Here is a 21,941-nt window from a genome sequence, read left to right as displayed (position 1 = left end):
CCCATGGGAGAAGGTATTATTACTCTCCGTGATGAAGAAATGGAATCTCGATAACTTTACCAGGGTCAGGCGGTGGTTAAGTGATGGAGCATAAATTCAAACCTAGGTCTGACTCTAAACCTGAACTTTTAACCACTACTTTCTGCAGTTCAGTGGGAAAAGCAGTTGTCATTTACATAACCCTGACACATTTTACAGATGCGCTTGAGGTGCAGAGAGTTTGACCAATCCAAGGTCACGTATTTAGGAAGTGCTGGAAATGACTCTATTAGGTGTTGTCCAAATTTGGTGGCTTTTTCTTTAACCACACTCCATTGTATTTTCTAGAATTTAGGAGAGCTTTATAGTTGAGAAGGATGAAAACCTGACCTGACCCCCTTCATTTTGTAGTCGAGGAAATAAAACCTAGATAGAAGAAATAATTTGGTTCAAGTCACAAATCAGTGATAGAGCTGCCACAGATACAGGTTTTTGAATACAGGTTGTTGTGGATCTAAAGGAGATGGATGGCAGGGAGTGATGAGGTAGGAATATTGGAATCCACATCTCATAGTTCTTAGGCAAAAGTTCTCCACTTCTTAAAATTTCTTAATGCCTTTTCTGGCTGTGCCAAGGACATAATGATTCTATATAAAGTCAGATATTACAAATACCTTTCTTTACATGACACCAAATTTAAAGAAGAGCATGCTCTACTCTCTCTAAGCAAAAACCTGGCAAACTAAAGCATAATGTATGGAGTTCTTGGAAGTAGAGCCCAGGACCTACAATCAGAGGTAATTCCAACTCTGGTGCCCGTGTTTTGACCCTGAATAAAGATTTACTCTTTCTGGACTTTAATTCATATTTACATTACATAGTGTCTTCTGTGTTCAGACACTGCTAGGCATGGAGAAGGATACAGAGGCAAACAAGATTGCCATAAGTTAGTCTTTGTAGTACATATGGCCATCTGGAGAGATTTAGACAATAATCAGGTAATTGCACAAATATTAACTTGTATCATTAAAAGTTATGTGCTTTGGTGAAGTATAGGGTGTCACGAAATTCAGATACAGGACGTGTGACCTAGTTGGGTTGGTGGCCAAGGAAGATTTTTTTTTTTTTTTTTTTTGAGAATTTAACCCAGGGCTGCTTTACCATTGAGTCACATCCCCATCCCTTTTTATTTTTTATTTTATTTTTAAAATTATCTCACTAAGTTGCTTCAGGCCTAAGTTGCTGAGATTGATTTTGAACTTGTGATCTTCCTGCCTTTGCCTCCCAAGCCACTGGGATAACAGGCATGTACCATCACACCCAGCAGGAACATATACTTTGAGGAACTGACAGTGAAACTGAAATCTGAAAGAAAAATGGAAGGTAAAAAGTTGAAGGAAGATCATTCCAAATAGATTCACTGGCGTATTTGAAGATGCTGGAGCATGAGGAACCCTTAAAGAAAGGAAAGATCAGTCTATTTGGTAAAATGTGATTTGTAATTAAATATTATAACATGAAAGTATTTTATATACAAGGGTCTGTTTGTACACATATTTATAAAAATGTGCATACTGTAAGTTAAGACACAGATAGATTAGAAGGGATTGCTGGGACAGTGAATAAGCCAGGACTTGAGTTCATTATCTAGTTCTTTCTGAAATTAAAATGTGACTTCTCCAGAGAACAGGGAAATCCAAGTTTTGAAACCCCCTCCCAACTTTGGGGAAAGAACATATTTTTCAAGTAATTTAAAAAATATGTCAGCAGTTGAAGTAATGTAATACCTACTCCTTATTGTACTCTCACTGGAAACCAGTTATTATACTGAGTTTTTTATGTATACAATATAGTATAATTGTTAAGAGCACAGTCTGCAGTTATATTGCCTGAGTTCAAAGATGGGGCAATTTATTTGTGCTTCTTTTCTCATCTGTAAAATGGTAATAATCACTGATTACATCTTGAGGTACTATATTTTGAGATTCAAAAGAATTTATGTCAGCTACTTAGAATGATATCTGGTCATTATAATAAATGGTTATTTGTTGTTATTAATATTATAATTATGTTAAAAGGTCATTAATATCTTAATGATGTGGTAGACTCTGTAACTGAAAAAAGTTAAATATCTAATAAGAGGAAAAAAACCAGAGATTCCAGTTCCAGACTATGTCTGAAGCTTAGACACTTTAGTCACATTCCTTCTGTGTATGAGTTAATTTTGTTGAATAATATTTGGACTCTAATAAAAAGCTTCTTTCTTAACTTTAATTCTACATTTATGCTGAACTGAATGTTAATGTGCATGTCCATAAGATGGCAGATCCAAGGGACTGCCTTTTTTGAATCCACTTCCAAATTTCCTGACTTCTGTGCAATTAAGGTCTACGCCTTAAGCATTTCAGCAATGTGGTTTATTTATAGAATTGTCTTCCGGTTCACGTGTACTGGGTCTGCTTTTGGGTGCTGCATTTTCTGTCAAAGGTTGTTTATTTCTAACCCATTTTGATTTCCTGTTGCTTTGTGGATTGGTATTATGACCTGCAACAGGAACACCAGGAAACCAGTCATAAATGGAGCAGCCAGATTGAGACCCTGTAGATTTAAAAAAACTTGACAAGTTATTATACAGCCATATTTGGATGTAAGTATGAGTTAGGCATTGGCTATATTAGGCAAAAACCTAGATATAGAAACCTTACTCCTAGCCAGATTTTTGTGAACAGTTCTTCAATAGAACTGGGCTAATAGCTCCCTGTTCTTAGATAGCAACAATCTCTCTGAGCCTCGGTTTCAACATCTGTAAAATGGGGATTGTTATACTTCATTTGTAGCATTATTGTCAGGTTGAATGAAATGATATGGATAAAATAAACAACCTAGGTCCAGCCACAATGAATAGAAGCTATTGATTACAAGAGGAAAAATGCTCCTTCATTTTTCATCGTGATCTGTTTGTACAGACTTCATACACTGATTGCTGATGTCTGTAACTTGCTATTAAAAATTCCACCAGGAGAAATTTTTTGCTTTTGAACTAATTTGCTTTTTCTAAAAAATGATAGTAATGACAGCCACATTTATTAAGCAGCTACCATATTCTAAGCATTACCTAGGTGTTTTATATGCATTCATTATTTCATGTTAAGATCATAGTTATTTTTCTCATTGATGAGGAAAGTGATGTTCTCCCCACCAAAGAAAAAAGAATGAGTTACCCAAAGTAGAAATTTTCATCCAAGTCTGACTCAAGACCTCCTTACATATAGTAATGACTTGTATAAAATTTCTTTACTGTGTCTGACCTTGGAATAAATGTCTTTGAAAGGAAAGGTGATATCTATTAATAGATACCATTTCTGGGCTCCTTTATCTACTAGGTCCCTGTCCAGTATTCTACCTGACTAACCTCATTATTCTCAATTCTAAGAAATAAGTATGATTATCCCTATTTTACAGTAGAGGAAGTCAAGGTGCAGAGATACTTAGGAGCATTTAGTCATTGGTGGAGCTAGGATTGGATTTTGGGTCTTCCTCACTACAAAGTCCTTGCTTTTATTCACTCTCATTATTATATTGCATCAAAATTTGAGCATATGTGGAACTGATTTTCAAAGATAGCAGCTTCCAGATATTTGATGGTAATTTTTTAGCCAAGTGATAGCCAGATTCCTGGCAGAAGCTATTAGTGCTACATTTGTTGACTAGGACTGTGTTGTATTTCAGAGGTAGTTGAGGGAATAGCATCTTTCCAAGGTCAAAAACCTCAGCAGTACATTGTATAACTTTTTGTAACCCAGTGGAGGATGGCATTTTCCAGAGCTTTAGTTCTATACCATGGAAGATCTCAAACCTCAATCATGCTTCAGACTCACATTAAAGTAAAGTGCATTCTAATTGGTAATCAGTGCATAAGGAACCAAAGAAAATTTTAATTAGATGCTGTTGTGTAAATTTTCCAGTCATTTTATGCCTGTTGAAATGGTTTTCTTATTTAAAGTCCTCTTCTAGTACTCTTCCTCCCCTTCAACTTTATCAAGATTTTGTGCTTTTTCTCATATAAGGATTTAATTAGTAGCTTCATTAAAGATTCAGTCTGCTGCACATTTGCTTAATAGAGGCATTTGGGTCAAAAGAATCTGGGGTTCAGAGTCCTACAAACTTACTTACTTAACAAGTAACTTAAGCCTCAGGACAAGTTATTTAAGCCTCAGTTTCTTAATCCTGTAAAAGGAAGCTAATATTTCCTTGTATGGCTGTTGGAAGGAAGGTTAGAAATAATGTGTTTAATTTGCCTAATCTGTAGCTGAATTTTATAGCTTGATAATTGTTATGAATTATTTTCTGAAGTTGCAGTAGGATCATTTTTACTTAGATCTTCTTTATGTCTTTATTTATTTATTTTTTAGTTGATATTCACAAGAATTGTCTTCAGTCATGGCTTTGGGATTAAAGTACTTCCGCTTCATCCATCCTGCCTTTTGCAATTACCTTGCAGCCTTGACCAGACCTGTTTCAGATATTACACTGAAGACAGTGAGTGGAAGACAACACGATCATAGGCGATACATGGCCTATTCAACTACAGCAGTTCGCCACTTTGCAACCAAGAAAGCCAAAGGTAGAGATATACGACTTCCTCTCTCTCCTGGTCCTTTTCTTATATTTGACCCTTGCCTTATCATGACTGGCAAGGATCTCAGACATGTACTGAATTTCTCCCCTTATCCACATGAAGCAATGGTATCTCAGACAGTTCAGATGATTAGCTTAAAAGGTCACAGTGAGAGAGTGTGTTAGAACCCAGGGTCTGTTTTCTTATTATTCTGCTTCATTTATTTTCTTGGTGACTCAAAAAATGCCCAATTTATTTCTTTCAGATTTAGAATTAGAGGTGTAAGTGCCCAGCAAACTAGAATGCTTGTGACAGGGATCAATGAATTTTCTCTCCTTATGGGAAGATGCATGTTGGAAGTATAATTAAAACCAGAAGGTTTTTGGTCAAGAGGGTATTAGAGCCATGGATTTAGATGGATGATCTTAATGGCTTGTGTCATCTAAGAATGAGATTTTGATGTACCGCAGGTCTCAGCTTAAATGCCACTTCCTCAGGGAAGCCTTCCCTGACCTCTTAGATTAGGTCAGGTCCCATTACATGTACTTGGGCACACAGTTATTTTACCTCTGATGCACTTAGAACAGCAGTGATTAATTAATTGCTCAATCATAAGATTGATTTTTGTTTGTTACCTGCCTTCCACATTGGATCCAATGAAGATAGTCTCTTTCTTTGTTATTTAACACCTAACAAGGCCTGACACATAGTATATATTAAAAAATTTTGTTGAATGAGTGAAATGAGTGACAGAAAATTGTCAAGCAGACCAGCTGTTTGCAGTGGTGGTGGTGGTGGCGGGGGGATCAGGCAATCCACTCCCTAGGATGGTGCTAGAAATATGCCCAGTGTTTTCCCACTGACTTTCGTCTTCTGGTTTCATGTAGACCTTCTCTTTTTTTTTTAAATAGGAACGTTAACAAATGCTGAAAGAGCTTTGATTCTTAAAAGACTTACATTCTGTTAAGAGTGATAATAGTCACAATATTTGATTTATATTTATTATATTGTATATTTTTTAAAGTTATCATACATTTACTCATTCAATCCTTATCCAGTAAAGGAATTTTAATTTTCTAGTGAATTGAGAGTACACCATTTTACAAATGAGAAGACCAAGGTACATTTGCCTGTGGTCATATCTAGCTAGTGGGTGAACTGCAAACCTGGGCCTCCTGATACCTATAGCATTGCAGCTTTGAGACACTACCACAGTCTGTCAGCAGCATCTTTTTATAGCTGCTCAGTTTCATCTCCTTTGATTGCCTTCTTATGAAGTTGGTTGTTTGACTTTTTCTTTTAGATTTATTGGAGTTTTTCTATATTAGGGATACTAATCCTTTGTTGATTGAATGTGTTACAAGTATCTTCTTTGCTTTTTACTTTGTTTCTAGTGTCTTTTTTGAACATACATTTCAGTGTCATAATTTTCAATCCTTTCCTTTATTATTTGTGCCTTTTGTGTCTTCCTCAAGAAATTTGTCCTATCCTAAGGTGATTTGTTTCTGAATATGGAGTGCATCAAGAAATCTAACTTTAAGTTTCTTTTCCATAGGGGTCACAGATTGTGTCACCATCGCTTGTTGTAGCCCATTCTTTTCTCCAGATTTGTATTGTCTCCTCTATTGTATGTGATTTTTTTTTTTTTTTTTCCCTGAGCTGTTGTATTGTTGAACTGCCTTTCTCTCCCTGCTCTAAATTCCTTACTGCCTGAATCACTGTCAGAAAGTTTTGTTCTAGTGGTACAGATCTTTCCATCAAACATGTACTTTTTCTTCTTGGCCTTTTGCCCTTCTATATGAAATTTATAATCATATTGTCAACTTTTCACCAGAAATATTTGCACAATTTTTATATCAGATTTATTTCTGTGGTAGCATATCATTTTTGTTACTTTTATGTATGAAACCTTTAAAAATTTTTTTGAGTGACAACATATATCCAGAAAAGTACATGCCTAAATTGTGAATTGTATAGTTCAGTGAATTTATATAAAGTGCACACAACCATGTAACCATCACCTAGATTAAGAAATAGAATGCATCGGGTGCGGTGGTGCATGCCTGTAATCCCAGTGGCCCAGGAAGCTGAGGTAGGAGGATCTCAAGTTTAAAGCCAGCCTCTGCAAAAGTGAGACACTAAGCAACTCAGTGAGACCCTGTCTCTAAATAAAATACAAAATAGGGCTGGGGTTGTGGCTCAGTGGCTCAGTGCCTCTGAGAGCAATTCCTGGTACCAAAAAAAAAAAAAAAAAAAAAAGGTAGAAATAGAATGCCACTTGTATTCTGGAAGCTTCCCTCATGTCCCTTTCAGTTGTTACCCTCTGAAAGATAGCCTACTATATTAATTTTAACAGTATAGATAGTTTCATCCTTTTCAGACTCCATGGATTCTTTTTTGTTTGGCTTCTGATAATAGTCTATTTGTGGAATTTCTGTAACAGTTGTTTGTGCATTTTCCTTTCTTTATTGTCTTCTACTGAATGCATATACCACAAATTATGATGGGCATTTGGGTTGCTTTTAGTTTTTTTTTTTTTTTTTGCAGTGCTGGATATTGAACTCAGGGCCTGTTTTCAAGGCAAACACTCTACCGACTGAGCTATAGCCCCAGCCTTGCTTTTAGTTTTGAGCTAAAATAAATAAGGCTGTTGGGGAACATTCTTGTACATGAGATACATATGGTCCCTTCCTCCTTTCCCTTTCCTCTTTGTCCTCTTGCCTTCACTAGATTGGTTGGGAACAGAGGAGGCTTTACAAATCTGGAGGAAAGAATAGGCTGTAACAGGATATGATGGCACAACTTGTAACCCAGTGGAAAAGAAACAATTAGATTTGTTAATATGCATCATATGATCAATGTGATTAGTGATAATAGGCATTGTTATTTTATTCCTGACTTTAGAGGGAACTCTTGTTATATGTTCACGTGTAAGAACATATATGATGGACCTTTATTTTATTGATTTATTTATATGTGGTGCTGAGAATCCAACACAGTGCCTCACACATGCTAGGCAAGCTCTCTACCACTGAGCCACATCCCAGCCCCTTAGTAGTCTCTTTTAATCAAACATTTTTGTCCCTATTTTGCCAAAATTTTTCATTTTGAGTAGGTATTTAATTTAATCAAATGGTGTTACCATTTTTATTATGGTGTTACCACATTTATTAGTTTGATTTCCCCACTTCCTCCATCATTTTGTTTTTGGTGGTGCTGAGGATTGAATTTAGGACCTCATACATGCTACACAAGCACTCTGCCACTGTGCTGCATCTCCAACCCTTCCCCTCTTTTTTTTTTTTTTTTTTTTTTTTGGTACCAGGATTGAGCCCAGGGGTGCTTAACCACTGAACTACATCCCAGCCCTATTAATTAATTAATTTATTATTGAGACAGAGTCTCACTGAGTTGCTTAGGGCCTCACTAAGTTGTTGAGGCTGGCTTTGAACTTAGGATCCTCCTACCTCAGTCTCCTGAGCTGCTGGGATTACAGGTGTGCGCCACCGTGCCTGGCCTTTCTCCTCTTTTAATCTATTAATGTGATAATTGAATGTCAGTAGCTTTTCTGATGTTAAGCCACTATTACATTCTTGGTATGAACCTTACTTGCTTTTGATATATAATTCGCAAATGTATTCCTTGAAACATAATTGAGTCTGTATTTAGGGTTAAGTATTAGGATATTTTAGTTTATATTTGAATGTGAGATTAACCTTAATGTAACTTTTCTAATACTGATGTGCATAAATTTCCACTATTACTGTTGTCTATTTCTGATGTTAAGAGTATATTAGCCTCGTGACGTGAATTGGGGAGTACATCTCTCTTTTATTTATTTATTTTTTATTTATTTATTTTGCTACTGGGGATTTAGCTCAGGAATGCTTTACCACTGAATCACATCCCCAGTCCTTTTTATTTTTAATTTTGAGACAGGATCTTGCTAATTTGCTTAAAGTCTTGCTTAGTTGCCCAGATTGGCCTCAAACTTGTGCTCTTCCTGCCTTAGCCTCCCAAATCACTGGGATTAAAGGCTGGGCTGTTCTTACACGAACTCAGTCCTGTAAATTTCTGTTTAAATACAGCTTTGAGTACTTCCAACAAGTGTTTGATAGACTATTTTTCTTATGGTCATTTCTGTGCATTTAAAAATTTTCATTATACATTTCTCGTTTGATAATTTTCATACAATGAAATCACATGTATAACCAGCACCCAGATTAAAGAACAGATCATTCCTAGCACACCAAAGACCCCTCTGTGTTCCCATCTAGTAAGTACCACCTTTACCCCTTGCAGATAATTATTTATTTATTTATTTTTTTGCAGTGCTGGGGATCGAACCCAGGGCCTGTGCTTATAAGGCAAGCACTTTACCAACTGAGCTATCTCCCCAGCCCGCAAATAATAATTATTTTGACTTCTGATGGCATCGGTTTGTTTTGTACTGTTCAGCATATATTTCGTATATGACTTTTGTACTGTCGGTCTGTATTTTTTTTAATCTGGTCTCTTTGTTCAACATTGTTTGTGAGATTCAATTAAATTCTCTGAAGTTGTAGAGCATTCTTTCTCATGGTTGCATAGCATTTCATTCCTAAATACCACTCTTTATCCATTTTAATATTGATGGACATATCTTTAAATTTTTAACTGGATACTTGGTTTAAAAAGGCTTACGTTGTGATTAGAGGGTGTGGCTCAGCCGTAGAGTACTTGCCTGGAATGTGTGAGACCTTGAGTTTGATTGCCAGCACCATAAAAAAAAAACACAGAAGTTGTGCACAGGACCGTAGGCTTGAACCCAAGCACCAAAAAAAAAAAAGTCTAAAATTGAAGATATTATTTCTATTGTATCTGACTTCTGCTATTATTCTTAGAAAGTATTCTAAATTTTGATCTCTTATGGATTATTTGTCTTTTCTCTTGCTTTTTTCAATATTTCTGTCCTTGGTTTTCTTCATTCCCAAGATGTCTAGATACAAATTTACTTTTATTATCCTTTTTGGAACTTTCATTTCTGAATTGAGAGATCAACATCTTTCAGCAGTTGTGAAAAATCTTAGCCATTAGCCTATTAACTCAAGAGTGATAGTGTTACAAGCACAATGGTGACTTACTAGTAAATGTTTTCGAAAAATCACTTTGCTGCTTAATGATTACTTTGGGAAAGAGATTTAAATGACTTTTGCCTCAGATTTCTCATCTGTACACTGGGCACAATAATCATCTGTGTTCTTCCTATCTCAGAGAGCTATTTTGAATATCAAATAGAAGAAGTACTTAAAATTGCATTGCAAATTAGAATATACAAGTAGCACAGGATTGAGCACACTGTAGTATTCAATAAAATTTGTTGAGTGAATCTATTAAGTTTATCAGATATTTAATGATAGTGTAATATTCATGACACAAAGGTATTATTTAAATATTTTTGCTGTTTCTCCTTTCTTAGGCCCATAAAAAATAGAAGAATATTTGTATTACATAACAGTATAAAATATATATGAAAAAATCACTATGATGATTTAGACACGAAATAAAATTTGCTCAGCTTCCAGAGCAGTTGATTTCTAAAATATTAGCCATTGTCACTCTCATCGGTAATTTTTAATGTCTCTAAACTATTGTTCTTTGTATCAGCCAGCCAATATTCTGTATAACCTTGTCTTAGTATTCATTTTTAAGTGAGTTAACATATTTCCTCTCTCTCCAAATAGATTTTGTAGAGATGGTCTAATGGAAAGTTGATGGATTTAAAATTAGGCAGATTTGGGACCAAATCTTGACTTTTATCATTTCCTGACCTGTGACATTAGGCAAGTCATTTTACCTTTCTCATCTTCTTTTATTTTTCTGAGAAATAAGGAATGGGTTACTTATGGATTTCATGCACTGTGGGTAGTACTCTTTTAGGTATTTGAATGACTTAATTTATATTCTTGTAGCAATTTGACAACACAGGTATTATTTATCTTTTTTACAAGTAGGGAACCTGATACTGAGAAAGATTGAATAACTTGCCCAAGGTCCAAAAGCTAGTACTAGAATTTTTTGACAAGGTCGAGCACATTCAGGTTGGTATGGCCATGGATTATAGCCAGGGTTTTAACCTGGACTTTCTATAAAGCCTGTGCCCTACGTCTGCAAAAATGTTTAGCATAATGCTGGGTACCTAGTGATACTTGGTAAATAGAGGCTCTTTTTTAGGGCCAAGGTAATATTTTATGATTTTCTAGCACTTGGCATTTTGCCTTCACACAGTAGGCACTTTTTAAATCAATTGCTTATTGTTTGTTTATGCTGCTGTTCTGTTTTTCACTGAATGTTGACTTTCTAGCTAAAGGAAAAGGACAGTCTCAAACCAGAGTGAATATTAACATTGCCTTGGTTGAGGATATAATCAACTTGGAAGAGGTGGATGAAGAAATGAAGTCTGTGATAGAAGCACTGAAGGATAATTTCAATAAGACTCTCAATATAAGGACCTCACCAGGTTGGTATCTCAGCCATTGCTTTGTGTATGTGAGGGGTGGGGGTGGGGGAGGTGTAGTGGAAAGAGCATGACTTCAGCAGAGCTGAGTTTTAGTCCTAGCTTTGGCACTTACTACTCACCATGGGCGATTACTTTACTCATTAGACCCTCAGTTTCCTTGTCTGATTCCTACCTTTTAGTGCTGAGATGGGTATTAAAATAAATACAGTGCTGACACATAGTTAACACTGCATTTATTTATCCATTGGGCAAATACTTTTCTCCTGTAAACTAGGCTTTGTGCTCATGCACAGTAGTGAACAAATAGTCATAGTCATTGCTCTGATGGAATTATACTCTCAAAAAAAAAAAAAAAAGTGTTTCATCATGACTACACTATGAACACATCTAGGTATTTAGACTCACTGTTCTGATACCTGTGGACTGATTTTTCCACTTTATCCTATTTGGCAGTTCTTGTCCCTTACTGGGAACTAAATGACTGCAAACCTGCCCATCTGAGTGAGGCTTTTCTTTACCCCTGAGCTTGACCAGGAAGAGTCCGTTTGGGTTAATAACTTCCTGAAAATGGCTTTTCTAAGTGGGAAATGTCAGAACTGTCTAGGGGAACTGTTTGCAGATGTGATGGAGAGGTGCGTTGTCAGCTAATGGTACAAGCAGGCAGGAAAAATTCAATTGCTATTAAATTGGGCTTTTGCAAATTGTCATCATCCTATAGTTAGCCTGGGACCCCCTCTAAAGGTATCTGTTGAGCTGGGGTTGCTCCCACTCACATCTCAATTGGAGAAGTTCATAAGGAAGCTAGGAAGTATTTCATGAACTCATTCTTAAGAAAGCCAAGTGAAAAATACACAGCTCCATTTATAAACACTATCAGAAACATACAGAGTTCAGAGATGAGATCCATTGTGAAAGTAGAAAGCCATTCCCGTCATTTGTCAACCTTTGGAATGGAGCATTTCTGCCTCTGCTGACAGTAGAGCGTGCCGTTCACTCTCTCCCAACTGTTTATTTTAAACTTGCTTATTATTTTAGGTATGAAGCTGATAAAGTGCTGTGTCTCCCCTGTGCTTTCTGGCCTGTTAACATTCTGCAGCCGAAACCAGAGAGCAGTTTGAGAGGAGCTCAGGGAGAAATGTGATACTTAAAATTAGCCAGCAAGCTCCACTCTTGTTGAACTTAAAAAGATGATGGGCCTGGAAAGAGGTTGGAAGTGTAATTTGTTAAATGTTAACCTCTGAGAAAATGAGGGGCAGGAATGAGGCTAAGGGAGATGCTCACTGGGGACGGATTGAGGGAAAAGGATTTGATGCATTATGTCGATACAGATTTAGGGAATGGGAACCACCACAATTGCATGCCTAAATACCCATGTTGGGACTTCTGTGGCAGAGGATCTTATGGCAAATCAGGAAGACTGAGTTAAGATCCATTTTCAAAAGGCCTCCCATTGGTATTTCCTCTTTGCTTCTTTTCTTTAGGGTTATGTTTGTGTAATAGTCTGGGTAAACTTGGAGCCGAAAAGAGACTGAGTGAAACAGGTTAAAACCTAGCCAGTCTTTTTGCCAGATTCTTGTGTGTCATCTTTCATTACTATCTGGACCAGCAGGCTCTTTTCTTCTTATACTTTCATATGTCTAAATTTCTATCTTCCATATAGTTGACACCTTTTAACAGTTGTCTGAGATATGGTTGTTTTGTTTGTCCTTTTCCTTTTTTCTTTTTGTCTGCCCATCCATCCATTCATGGTAACATTATTGACTACTTATTCTCTGCTGCTAATTTAAAAAAAAAATTGGGGGGGGGAAGGGTACTAGGGATTGAATCACAGAGGCACTTTGACACTTAGCCACATCCCTAGCTGTTTTTATTTTTTGTTTTGAGACAGGGTCTCACTGAATTGCGGAGGACCTTGCTAAGTTGCTGAGGCTGACCTTGAACTTGTGATCCTTCTGCATTAACCTGAGTCACTGGGCTCAGTCACTGGGTGCATGGGTGAGGCATGCACCACCACACCTGCCTCTTTGCTGATTATTTTAATAGGTGCTTTCGATACAAAGATAAAAAAAATACTGTTCCCACCTTTCAGAAACCTAATGTGAAGGGACAGATAAGTTAAGCAAAATGTTTAAAACCATACAGCAGATATATACAGAGCAGCGAGGATTATGACCTTGGAGATGGTCCTACTTGAGTTGAATTTAGGCTCCATTACTAAGAGCTGTCACGACCTTGAGAGAGTTGCTTTCTATGTCTTATGTTTCTTCATCTGCAAAATGGTGGAAGTAATAGTACCTACATTACAGCGTTATTGTTAAAATGAAAGCAGATAAATTATACAAGCATTTAGCATGATATGTTTGCTCATGGGAGTGTTCAGTAAGTTCAGGTTGTTGTTATTATTTATAGAAATGTATGCAGGATTCTTCGGGTCTCTTTAGAGGGGTTTGTAACCTAGCCAAGGAATTCAGAAAAGATTTGTTATTAGCTGCTACTGTAGCTTACTGTTGAAGAATGATTAGGAGTTATCTGATCAGAGAGGAAAGAAAGGTGTTTGAACAGTAGAAGAAAAATATGCAAGGGTCCTGAGTCAATAAGTGTTTTAGAGAAATTGTAAGTAGGTAAGCTTGTTTAAAATATAGAAAAATGTCAGTAGGAATAATAGATAACATTATTGGGACACAGTTATAAAGGCTTTCATATACTCTTGAATCCTCATTAAAAAGCCTATAAATAGCAGCCAGGCATGGTGGTATATGCTTGTAACCCCAGTGAGTGGGAGGCTGAGTAAGGAGGATTGCAAGTTGGAGGCCAGCCTCAGCAGCTTAGCTAGGTCCCAAGCAACTTAGTGAGACCCTGTCTCAAAATAAAACATAAAAAAACAGGGCTAGGGATGTAGCTCAATGGTAAAGTGCCCCTAGATTCCATCCCTAGTGCCCCTAGATTCCATCCCTAGTACCAAAAAAATCCAACCAACCAACCAAATGAACAAAACCCCCAAAACCCTATAAATACAATTTTCAGTTTTGATTTTTTTTTTTTTTTTTTTTTTTTTTTTTTGTGGTGCTGGGGAATTGAACCCAGGGCCTTGTGCATGTGAAGCAATCAGTCTACTAACCGAGCTATATCCCCAGCCCATAAATAAAAATTTCATGTCCCCTTTAGAGATCAGGAAACACAAGCCCATAAGGTTGAAGGGATCTGCCCAGGGTCTCACCATCTTGAAGTGAAAGAGTTGGTATTTGAATTTAGGTCTTTGGTCTTAATAGGATCATGGCAACTTTACCATTTGTGCCTTCTGGATTTTCCTGATTGAGGCTGGTGAGGTCAGCAACCTTCCACCTTGTGATGACATTGAATCTTATTGAGTACTTCAGATCACATCTTTGGGCCATAGTATGGTACTGCATTCTAACAACATATTACCAGGACAACTCCATCTTATTTAAAAGACTTGGTTTTCCCGAATCCCCTTTCTCTGTCAAATGAGCCACCCATCAGTGGTTCCTGCTGTGAATGGTAAGGGTTTTCTTCTCATTCTCATTTGCATGGGAAACCAGGAAGTGTGAATAATGTCCTCTCTGTACCTGACTATTGCTTGCCTTCTTGGGATTCTGGAAGTTTTGCCCAGGGTTTTCTAGATCTTAGATGGTGATTTAGATCAGATCTAGGATAATAATAAGGTGTTAATAGGGTTTTTGTTTATTCTCAGATGGGCTTACTTCTAAAGGGAATATGTGCACTGATATCAAGAGTGGTATAAGGGAATGGTTGTAAACCTGGCTGTGTGTCAGAATCATGTGGTGAAGTTAAAAAATTCAGACTCCCCCCAAATCAGACTCCCAAATCTCTACAGAATCAGGATCTCTGGGCTGGGGTCAAGGAATCTAAATTAAAAGACTGGTGGTTCTTATGCACACCCAGATTTGAATTCTACTCTTAAAAGAACCTTGATTAAAATCAAAATTAAGCACACCTGAGTGTGAGTCTTGACTCTTGATTGTTTTTCCTTCTGTTAGCCCATTTGTCCTTCTCAAGGCTTTTTCTCATCTATAAAGGGGAGGTAGCAATACAATGTTACAGGGTATTTGTAAGAACTAAGGGTAACTTGTGTAATGCTACCTTTTGGGTATTTGTTAGATACTTGGTTGTGTATATTTAGCTATAATCTGTTAACTATAGTCCTCACTTTAATTCTGTAAGGTGTTCATTGTTTGTTTTAACTGAGTTGCAAACCAAGGTGCAGATAAAATCAGTGACTTGCAGAGGGTTTTTAAAATTTTTTTAATTGGTGCATTATAGTTGTACATATTGATGGGGTTTGTAGTTACATATTCATATCTAGATACAATGTAATGATATAATTTGATCAATATTACTTCTAGCACTTTCCCCCTTTTTCCCCCGACAACTCCTTGGCCTCTTTCCTCTGCTGATCTCAGTGATTTTTAGATCACCTCCATTTTTGTTTTCCTTTTTCTTCTCTAGCTTCTACATGTGAGAGAAAACATATGACCCTTGACCTTTTGAATTTGACTTATTTTGCTTGACATGGTGGTTTCTAGTTCTATCCATTTTCTTGCAAATGCCATAATTTCATTTTTTCTTTATTTGCTAGAGGTTTTATAGCTATTTAATGGTACAGTTGCTGGAAGGGGAAACAGTTCTTTGCGGTTTTATTTCTGAAAGTTCTGTATTGTAAGAAACCTCAGGGTTTAGGTGAAACAGAATGGTTGTCCACCCTAGTTGCCAATAAGGAGTTTCGACCTAGTTCTATCATTTCAAGCTTTATATCACATGACACCGCTACTCCTATGAGTCATGCTGATAAGGGATCCCTAAATGTTTATTGAATCTGAATTAGATAGGGAATTATATGTGGAGTTTCTGAGATTCTGCAGAATTCTAAAACCCTATAATTTTTCTTTTAGGATCCCTTGATCACATTACTGTGGTAACTGCTGATGGGAAGCTTACTTTAAACCAGATTAGCCAGATCTCCATGAAGTCACCACAGTTGATTTTGGTGAATATGGCCAGCTTCCCAGAGGTAAGGTAGTCTTGCTGAAAGGGTCCATCTCTAGTCTCTTTTAGAATGGAGGAGGTTGGGTCCGGTCAGGAGGAAGTGATTTCTTCAGGCTTGGGATGAAACAGAAGAGAAGACTAACTGAAGGGAACTTAAGGATAGGAAACACTTGTCCTGTTTTTTAATTCCTTTTCTGTTAAACTGAAATGTGATAAAGCCCAGGCAAGTAATCTCAATACTGACACTGGCCCTGTCTAAGAAAAACAGTAATGGAGATGCAGTAATGGTGCCTGGCTAATGTGGGGAGCTCTGGTAAACTGGAGAGCCTGATGGGGATACCTCTGCCCTGCTCCTTTGAGATCTTTGTTCACAAAAAGTTGATGATTTGCTCACTTTTCTTTTTTGAAACTGAGGCAAATAAAACATTAATGGGGCCAGATAAGGCCTGGGGCCACCAATTTGTGACCTCCTCTGCATTTGTATTAGGAGCAGATCCTTCAAACATTTCCTTCAAACTACACTAACTATTGCAGAATATTGCATGGAGCACAGTACTTCTAAGATTAGAAGATGGATTACATTAAATCACTGGAAACTTGATGTTGTATGACTTTTTAAGTCCAGTTGAAGAAGACATTTGTGCCATTCCTTATTGGTCTACTAGGAATTGGCCTGGATTGAGTGTTCTAAAGAGCCTAGAATCTGATCTCATCTCTTCCACCAGCTGGCTGCTATTAGACCATGGGCAGGTTGCCTCACTCACTGAAGTTGGCTATACTAGATTTGACAACTTAGGTTAGAGATAGTAAAGGAAAAGTTCTTGATATGAATAGAGTGTTTCAAATAGGAGGGTTCTTGTTGCTAATGTGTCAGGTACACTTGTGGGACATTCACCACTGCCCCACTCCATTCTTCATACTGAAACCTGAATGAACTTATAAAAATATAGGATTGTGTTGTCCTATCAGTGGCTTCAAGTAGTAGTCTTTAGGAAAAAGTTGAAAATCCTTACTGTGGCCTATAAGACTGTGTGTGATTTGGCCTCTGCCTGTCTTTCCAGTCTTGTACTACAGTTATCATTGCACATTGCTTTTGGCCATACTGGTCTTTTAGTTCCTTTGCATCCTCAGAGCATTTTCATGTACTGTTTCCATTGCTTGGTGTACTCTTGACTGGCTAATTTCTACTCATATTTTGGATTACAACACTAATGTCACTTTTGTAGGAAAGACTTTCCTAATCTGTGCAATCTAAATTTTCTTCCACATTTAACTTTCTTATACAGCACAGTTTTTTTCATTGTAAATATCCCTATTAACAGTTATACATAGCTGGGTGCAGTGGCACATGCCTGTAATCCCAGCAGCTTGGGAGCCTGAGGCCGGAGGATTGCAAGTTCAAAGCCAGTCTCAGCAACTTTGTGAGGCCCTAAGCAACTTAATAAGACCCCGTCTCAAAATAAAACGTTAAAATCAAATGACTGGAGATGTGGCTCAGTGGTTATATACCCCTGGGTTCAGTCCCAGGTACAAAAAAAAAAAAAAGTTATGCATATATTTACATGTTTATTCTCCTATTCCCCATTGTAAGCTAGGAATGTAGGGATCATATCTAACATAGTCACTGCATCCAGCACCACGCACAGTGCCTGGCACATTTAAGTACTTAGTAAACATTCCTTGAGTGGATGATTATTTGTCATTAGGTTGATGGGAGGAAAACACTCACTTCTGGTGTTTCTGAGGAGCAGAGAAGTGGGCATAAAGGGAATTGTCATCTCTTTGCCCTTACTGGTTCCCTCTGAACCACTGCACCTCTCTGCCTTATTCATCTAATCCCATAGGCACTGCAGACCAATTTAGGGAATAGCCTCCTAATTACGCAGCTTGAAGACCTCATCAAGCAGATTGCTTTACAGAGCCAGTCACTTCTGTTTTTAAATAGCAAATGGCATTGACAGAAGAAGCACCCGATTGGCCACCAGAGCATCTTATGAGGCAGGAAGGAGGTAGTAACAGCTTAATTTTTTCTTAGGAAGTTGGAGTATATTTTCATTTTTCAACCACAGCATCTTTGCATTTCCAAGTTGAAATTCCCTGGGTTTTGAAAAAAAAGCTTAACAAACAGCTCAGTAGAAAGGTTCATTTATAGGGACAGAGTGAGGAAGTGTGAGTTGCATTGTCTTTTGAATTCCTTTATCTCATCTGGTGTATATATTAAACAAATAGCTTTAACTAAACATTTCCTTCCTCCAGCTTAGAAGATGTCCATAAAGTACTCAGGTTTGTAGCTTCAAAATGCTGTTAATCCTCTCCGTGTTTATATAATTTCTTTCTACTTCACATGTAGTTGGCTTTCTTTCCAAACTTGAGTGTTTCTGTGTCATCCTGTGGTGACATGGTGCAGATTTACATGCACAATCCTTTCAAATGCATTGAAGACAGAAAACTGTTGCTTTTTAAACATGTGTCCTGCTTGATAAATGATATATGTGACTCTTGCCTTCCATAAACTTGCTTGAAACTGGAGTTAATGATGGGAAAGAAAAGAAGGGAATAACAACTACAACATCATTTGAACAAAACAACAGAAAAATAATGCAGAATATCAGGGAAGTAAGAGTCATTTTCCCAATTTGATGTTTGAACTAATTGAAATAATAGAAAAAAATCTGCAGGCTCCATTATTACTCCTGTGGAGGAAAGAGAGCTAGTGTGCATTGTGTCTCCTGTGTTGCCAGCCACATTCTCAGGTTTTGTTTCACACAAGCAACAGAAAAATTAGTATTATGCCACTTTATAGATGAGGAAATACAGGCTCAGAGAAGTAAAATATCTCCCCTAGTTTTACATCGTTGTGTTAAAACCAATATTTGAACATAGCTGTATTTGACATGAAAGTCTGTGCTCCTTTCAAGCTTCACTCATTCCCTCAATTCAACACATTTTTTGAGTCCCTACGTGTGATTAGATTCTGTTTGAGGTGCTAGGAATTCATTGATAATTAAGGCAGACTGGGTTTTTGTTTTCATATACCTGTCATTCTAGGGACCAGTTGGATATAAAGATGGAAGGCAATAATTGCTATGGCACTAACAGAGTTGACTTAGTCCAGCTTCTCAAGGACTTGTTCACCTGTCTACAAAAGTTTTGTCATCTTTTGTCCTATAGTATAGATTAGTTTAAGATTAGCAATGACAGACATTGCTAACTGATCACGGTACTCTTCCTGATGTTTTTTGACACAATGCTGCACACAGCCATAACCAGTTGATTAGTGTTGCCACTTGAGAGCAGCCAGTTTGCCTTGGAGTACTGCATCCTCCTTCAGTTAAGGGATGAAAGATAAGCAGTGGAAACTCTATACGAACAAATGCCTTTTTACTTTGAACCATGAGTTCTTCAAACATCACGCTGGGAAAATGACTCTTAATTCCCTGAGATTCTGCATTCTGTGTCAATGCAAAATAGACGTAAAATGTGCAATCTAGAATATACTTGAAGAATTCCTCTTTCAGTAGGTTTCTTTGCAAAATGTCCTCAATTGAGTAACATTTTTTTTCTCATATGAAAAGACAATGAAAAATTAAAATATAAAATGAGGTTTTGATGGACTGGGGCTGTAGCTCAGTGGTGGAGCACTTGTCTAGCATGTGCGAAGCACTGTGTTTAATCCTTAGCACCACATAAAATAAATAAATTAAAGGTATTGCGTTCATCTACAACTAAAAAAAATTTTAAGGTTTTGAGGCATCATATACATGAAATAAAGTAAGGAAATGAATTTTTAAAATAGATTTAACCATATCATTCAGCAACTTTAACTGGGCACAGGTACCTGGCACAGGTGCTGAAAAGATGTAAATATCAAAGCATAGTTCCCACCCAGCTTGGTGTTAGTAGCAGGTGATTTTCACTACAGGGGAAGGTTGTATGGAGTTACCTGGGTCAGACTCTGAAAAGGAGTTGGTGCTGGGATGTTACAATGGTAGATTATGTCAGGCACTGAGAAGTTGAAGAAGAATGGGAGAATTGAGATCAGGATATCCCCCTTTCAATGTGGAGATTCTTTTTTGTTAACTTTAGAAGTGTGTTTAATTTTATTAAGGGAGATATCTATTCTCTTACAAAGGAAAATTAATTTTATTTCTTTGCCCAGTTAACTTATATTTATTTTCTGTGTCATATTATTGAATACATGGAGCTTGGGGATCTGGAAAAAAATATAGACAACATAATATCATTGGAAGAATCTGTATTTAGTCTCTTAACTCTGCCAGTAACTGGAAGTATGATAGGTTGGGTCTTCCATCTTTCTTAGACTCTCAGGGAAGACCATGTCTTTGTTTAGGGATTTGACCTTACCTTACAGGTCTCTGGATACATAATGAACAGGTTGTGCTTGGTTACATCAGAGATCACTTCCAACTTTTATTATCTGTGGTCAGAGAAACCATTTTAGGTATTTATTTGAATCAGTGGCCACACTAAGATTCTTTGTACACTTACATTATACACACTTAGAGTTCATGTACAGCCTCTCCAGGGGATTATTCATCCATATGTGGACATTCTGGTTTACTTCTTGATCTTATGGTAATAGCTATATAGGTGTCGAATTAAGGTCATTTAAAAATTAAATGAAGGACTGGGGATGTAACTGTTAGAGTGCTTGCCTAGTTTACACAAAATTCTGAGTTTAGTTCCTGTTACTGCAGAATGGACATACATACATACATAAAATAAAAATGAAATGAAACCAGGCATATGCCTGTAGTCCCTGCTACTTGGGATACTGAGGCAGGAGGATCACTTGAATTTGAGAATAACCTGGGCAGGAGGATCACTTGAATTTGAGAATAGCCTGGGCAGCATAGCAAGACTTATTCTCAGTAACAACAAAAATGAAATGGGTAAGCTTTTTAAAAGGCATATCTTCCAAAACACCTAAAAAAGTAAGGTAAGTATGTATCAATCCCCATTCATTTAAACGACAAAGTCTAGAAAGGGACTCAAAGTCAAGAATTAGCCAGTGAACCCAAGTAAGGTGGATTGGCTCTGGTCAAACATAAAATTCTTTTGAAAGTGTCAGACACTTTGTGTTTTTGAATTCCACATTGACCTGCCAAGGGAAGAATCTCTCTCCTATACTGTTTTCTTGTTATCCCTTAGAATTGAATACTAGGTGTAGTTAAAATATTTGACTGTGAGGTGGGGCACTTCAGGACATCAGTATCTAGTATGCCAGCTGGCACTTCAGTGAGCAAACCTGTCAGAAAAGCCCCTAAAGGATGTTAGAAGGACAGGAGTGTGTTAGATAGATGATGGCATTAACTCAGCCTTGTTTGGGGGTTTTATGCATTTTTTTCCCTCAGAACTGGGAATGGAACCCAGGATTGCTTTGCAGATGAACTACATCCTCAGCCCTTTTTATTTTTTATTTTTAGATGGGTTCTTGCCAAGTTGCCTACACTGGCTTCAAACTTGGCATCACACTGACTGAGATTCATTGCTCATTCAAAACATGAGTAAGTTTGGTGTTAGTGTAGAGGTGAACGAGTTAAATTTATTTACTCATTCCAAATCAGCACTGGTATATTTTGAGTGTAAAATGTCAACTGGAATTTTTAACGTATGAAATCTTTCATCTGTCTTTACACCAATCTTTGCACAAACCAGCCCTCCTCCCTTGAGGATTTATTGTGGTTTTGATCTGTGTTGCCTCAAACCATTGAAATCTTTTCAAAGAACAGAGCTGTTTTCCTTTTATTTTTTTCTTCTCTTTCTTTTTTTCCTTCCACAGTACACTAGTACCAGGAG

General features: G+C 37.2%; 1 protein-coding gene across 7 annotated transcripts in view; it reads left to right on the top strand.

Annotated features, from left to right (window-relative positions):
• Mrrf (mitochondrial ribosome recycling factor) overlaps positions 1–21,941 on the top strand; it is a 71,613-nt gene that overhangs the window by 379 nt on the left and 49,293 nt on the right. For 4 of the 7 annotated variants that reach the window (XR_007104887.1, XR_007104886.1, XR_007104885.1 and 1 more), the window contains exons 2-4: positions 4,392–4,603; positions 10,941–11,096; positions 16,028–16,146. Coding sequence is in view for 4 of the 7 variants with exons in the window: in XM_047523966.1 (XP_047379922.1) it covers positions 4,420–4,603; positions 10,941–11,096; positions 16,028–16,146 (459 nt within the window). In the remaining 3 variants the exon portion in view is untranslated. Of the gene's footprint in view, positions 1–1,294; positions 1,464–4,391; positions 4,604–10,320; positions 10,420–10,940; positions 11,097–16,027; positions 16,147–21,941 lie in introns of those variants that run through there. The other 3 variants (XM_047523968.1, XM_047523967.1, XM_047523969.1) reach the window with 3 other exon arrangements.

Source organism: Sciurus carolinensis, chromosome 14 (genome assembly GCF_902686445.1).
Source record: "Sciurus carolinensis chromosome 14, mSciCar1.2, whole genome shotgun sequence".
NCBI lineage: Eukaryota > Metazoa > Chordata > Mammalia > Rodentia > Sciuridae > Sciurus > Sciurus carolinensis.
The sequence above is the reverse complement of the archived record's forward strand: the minus strand, read 5'-3'. Positions and strand labels throughout refer to the sequence as shown.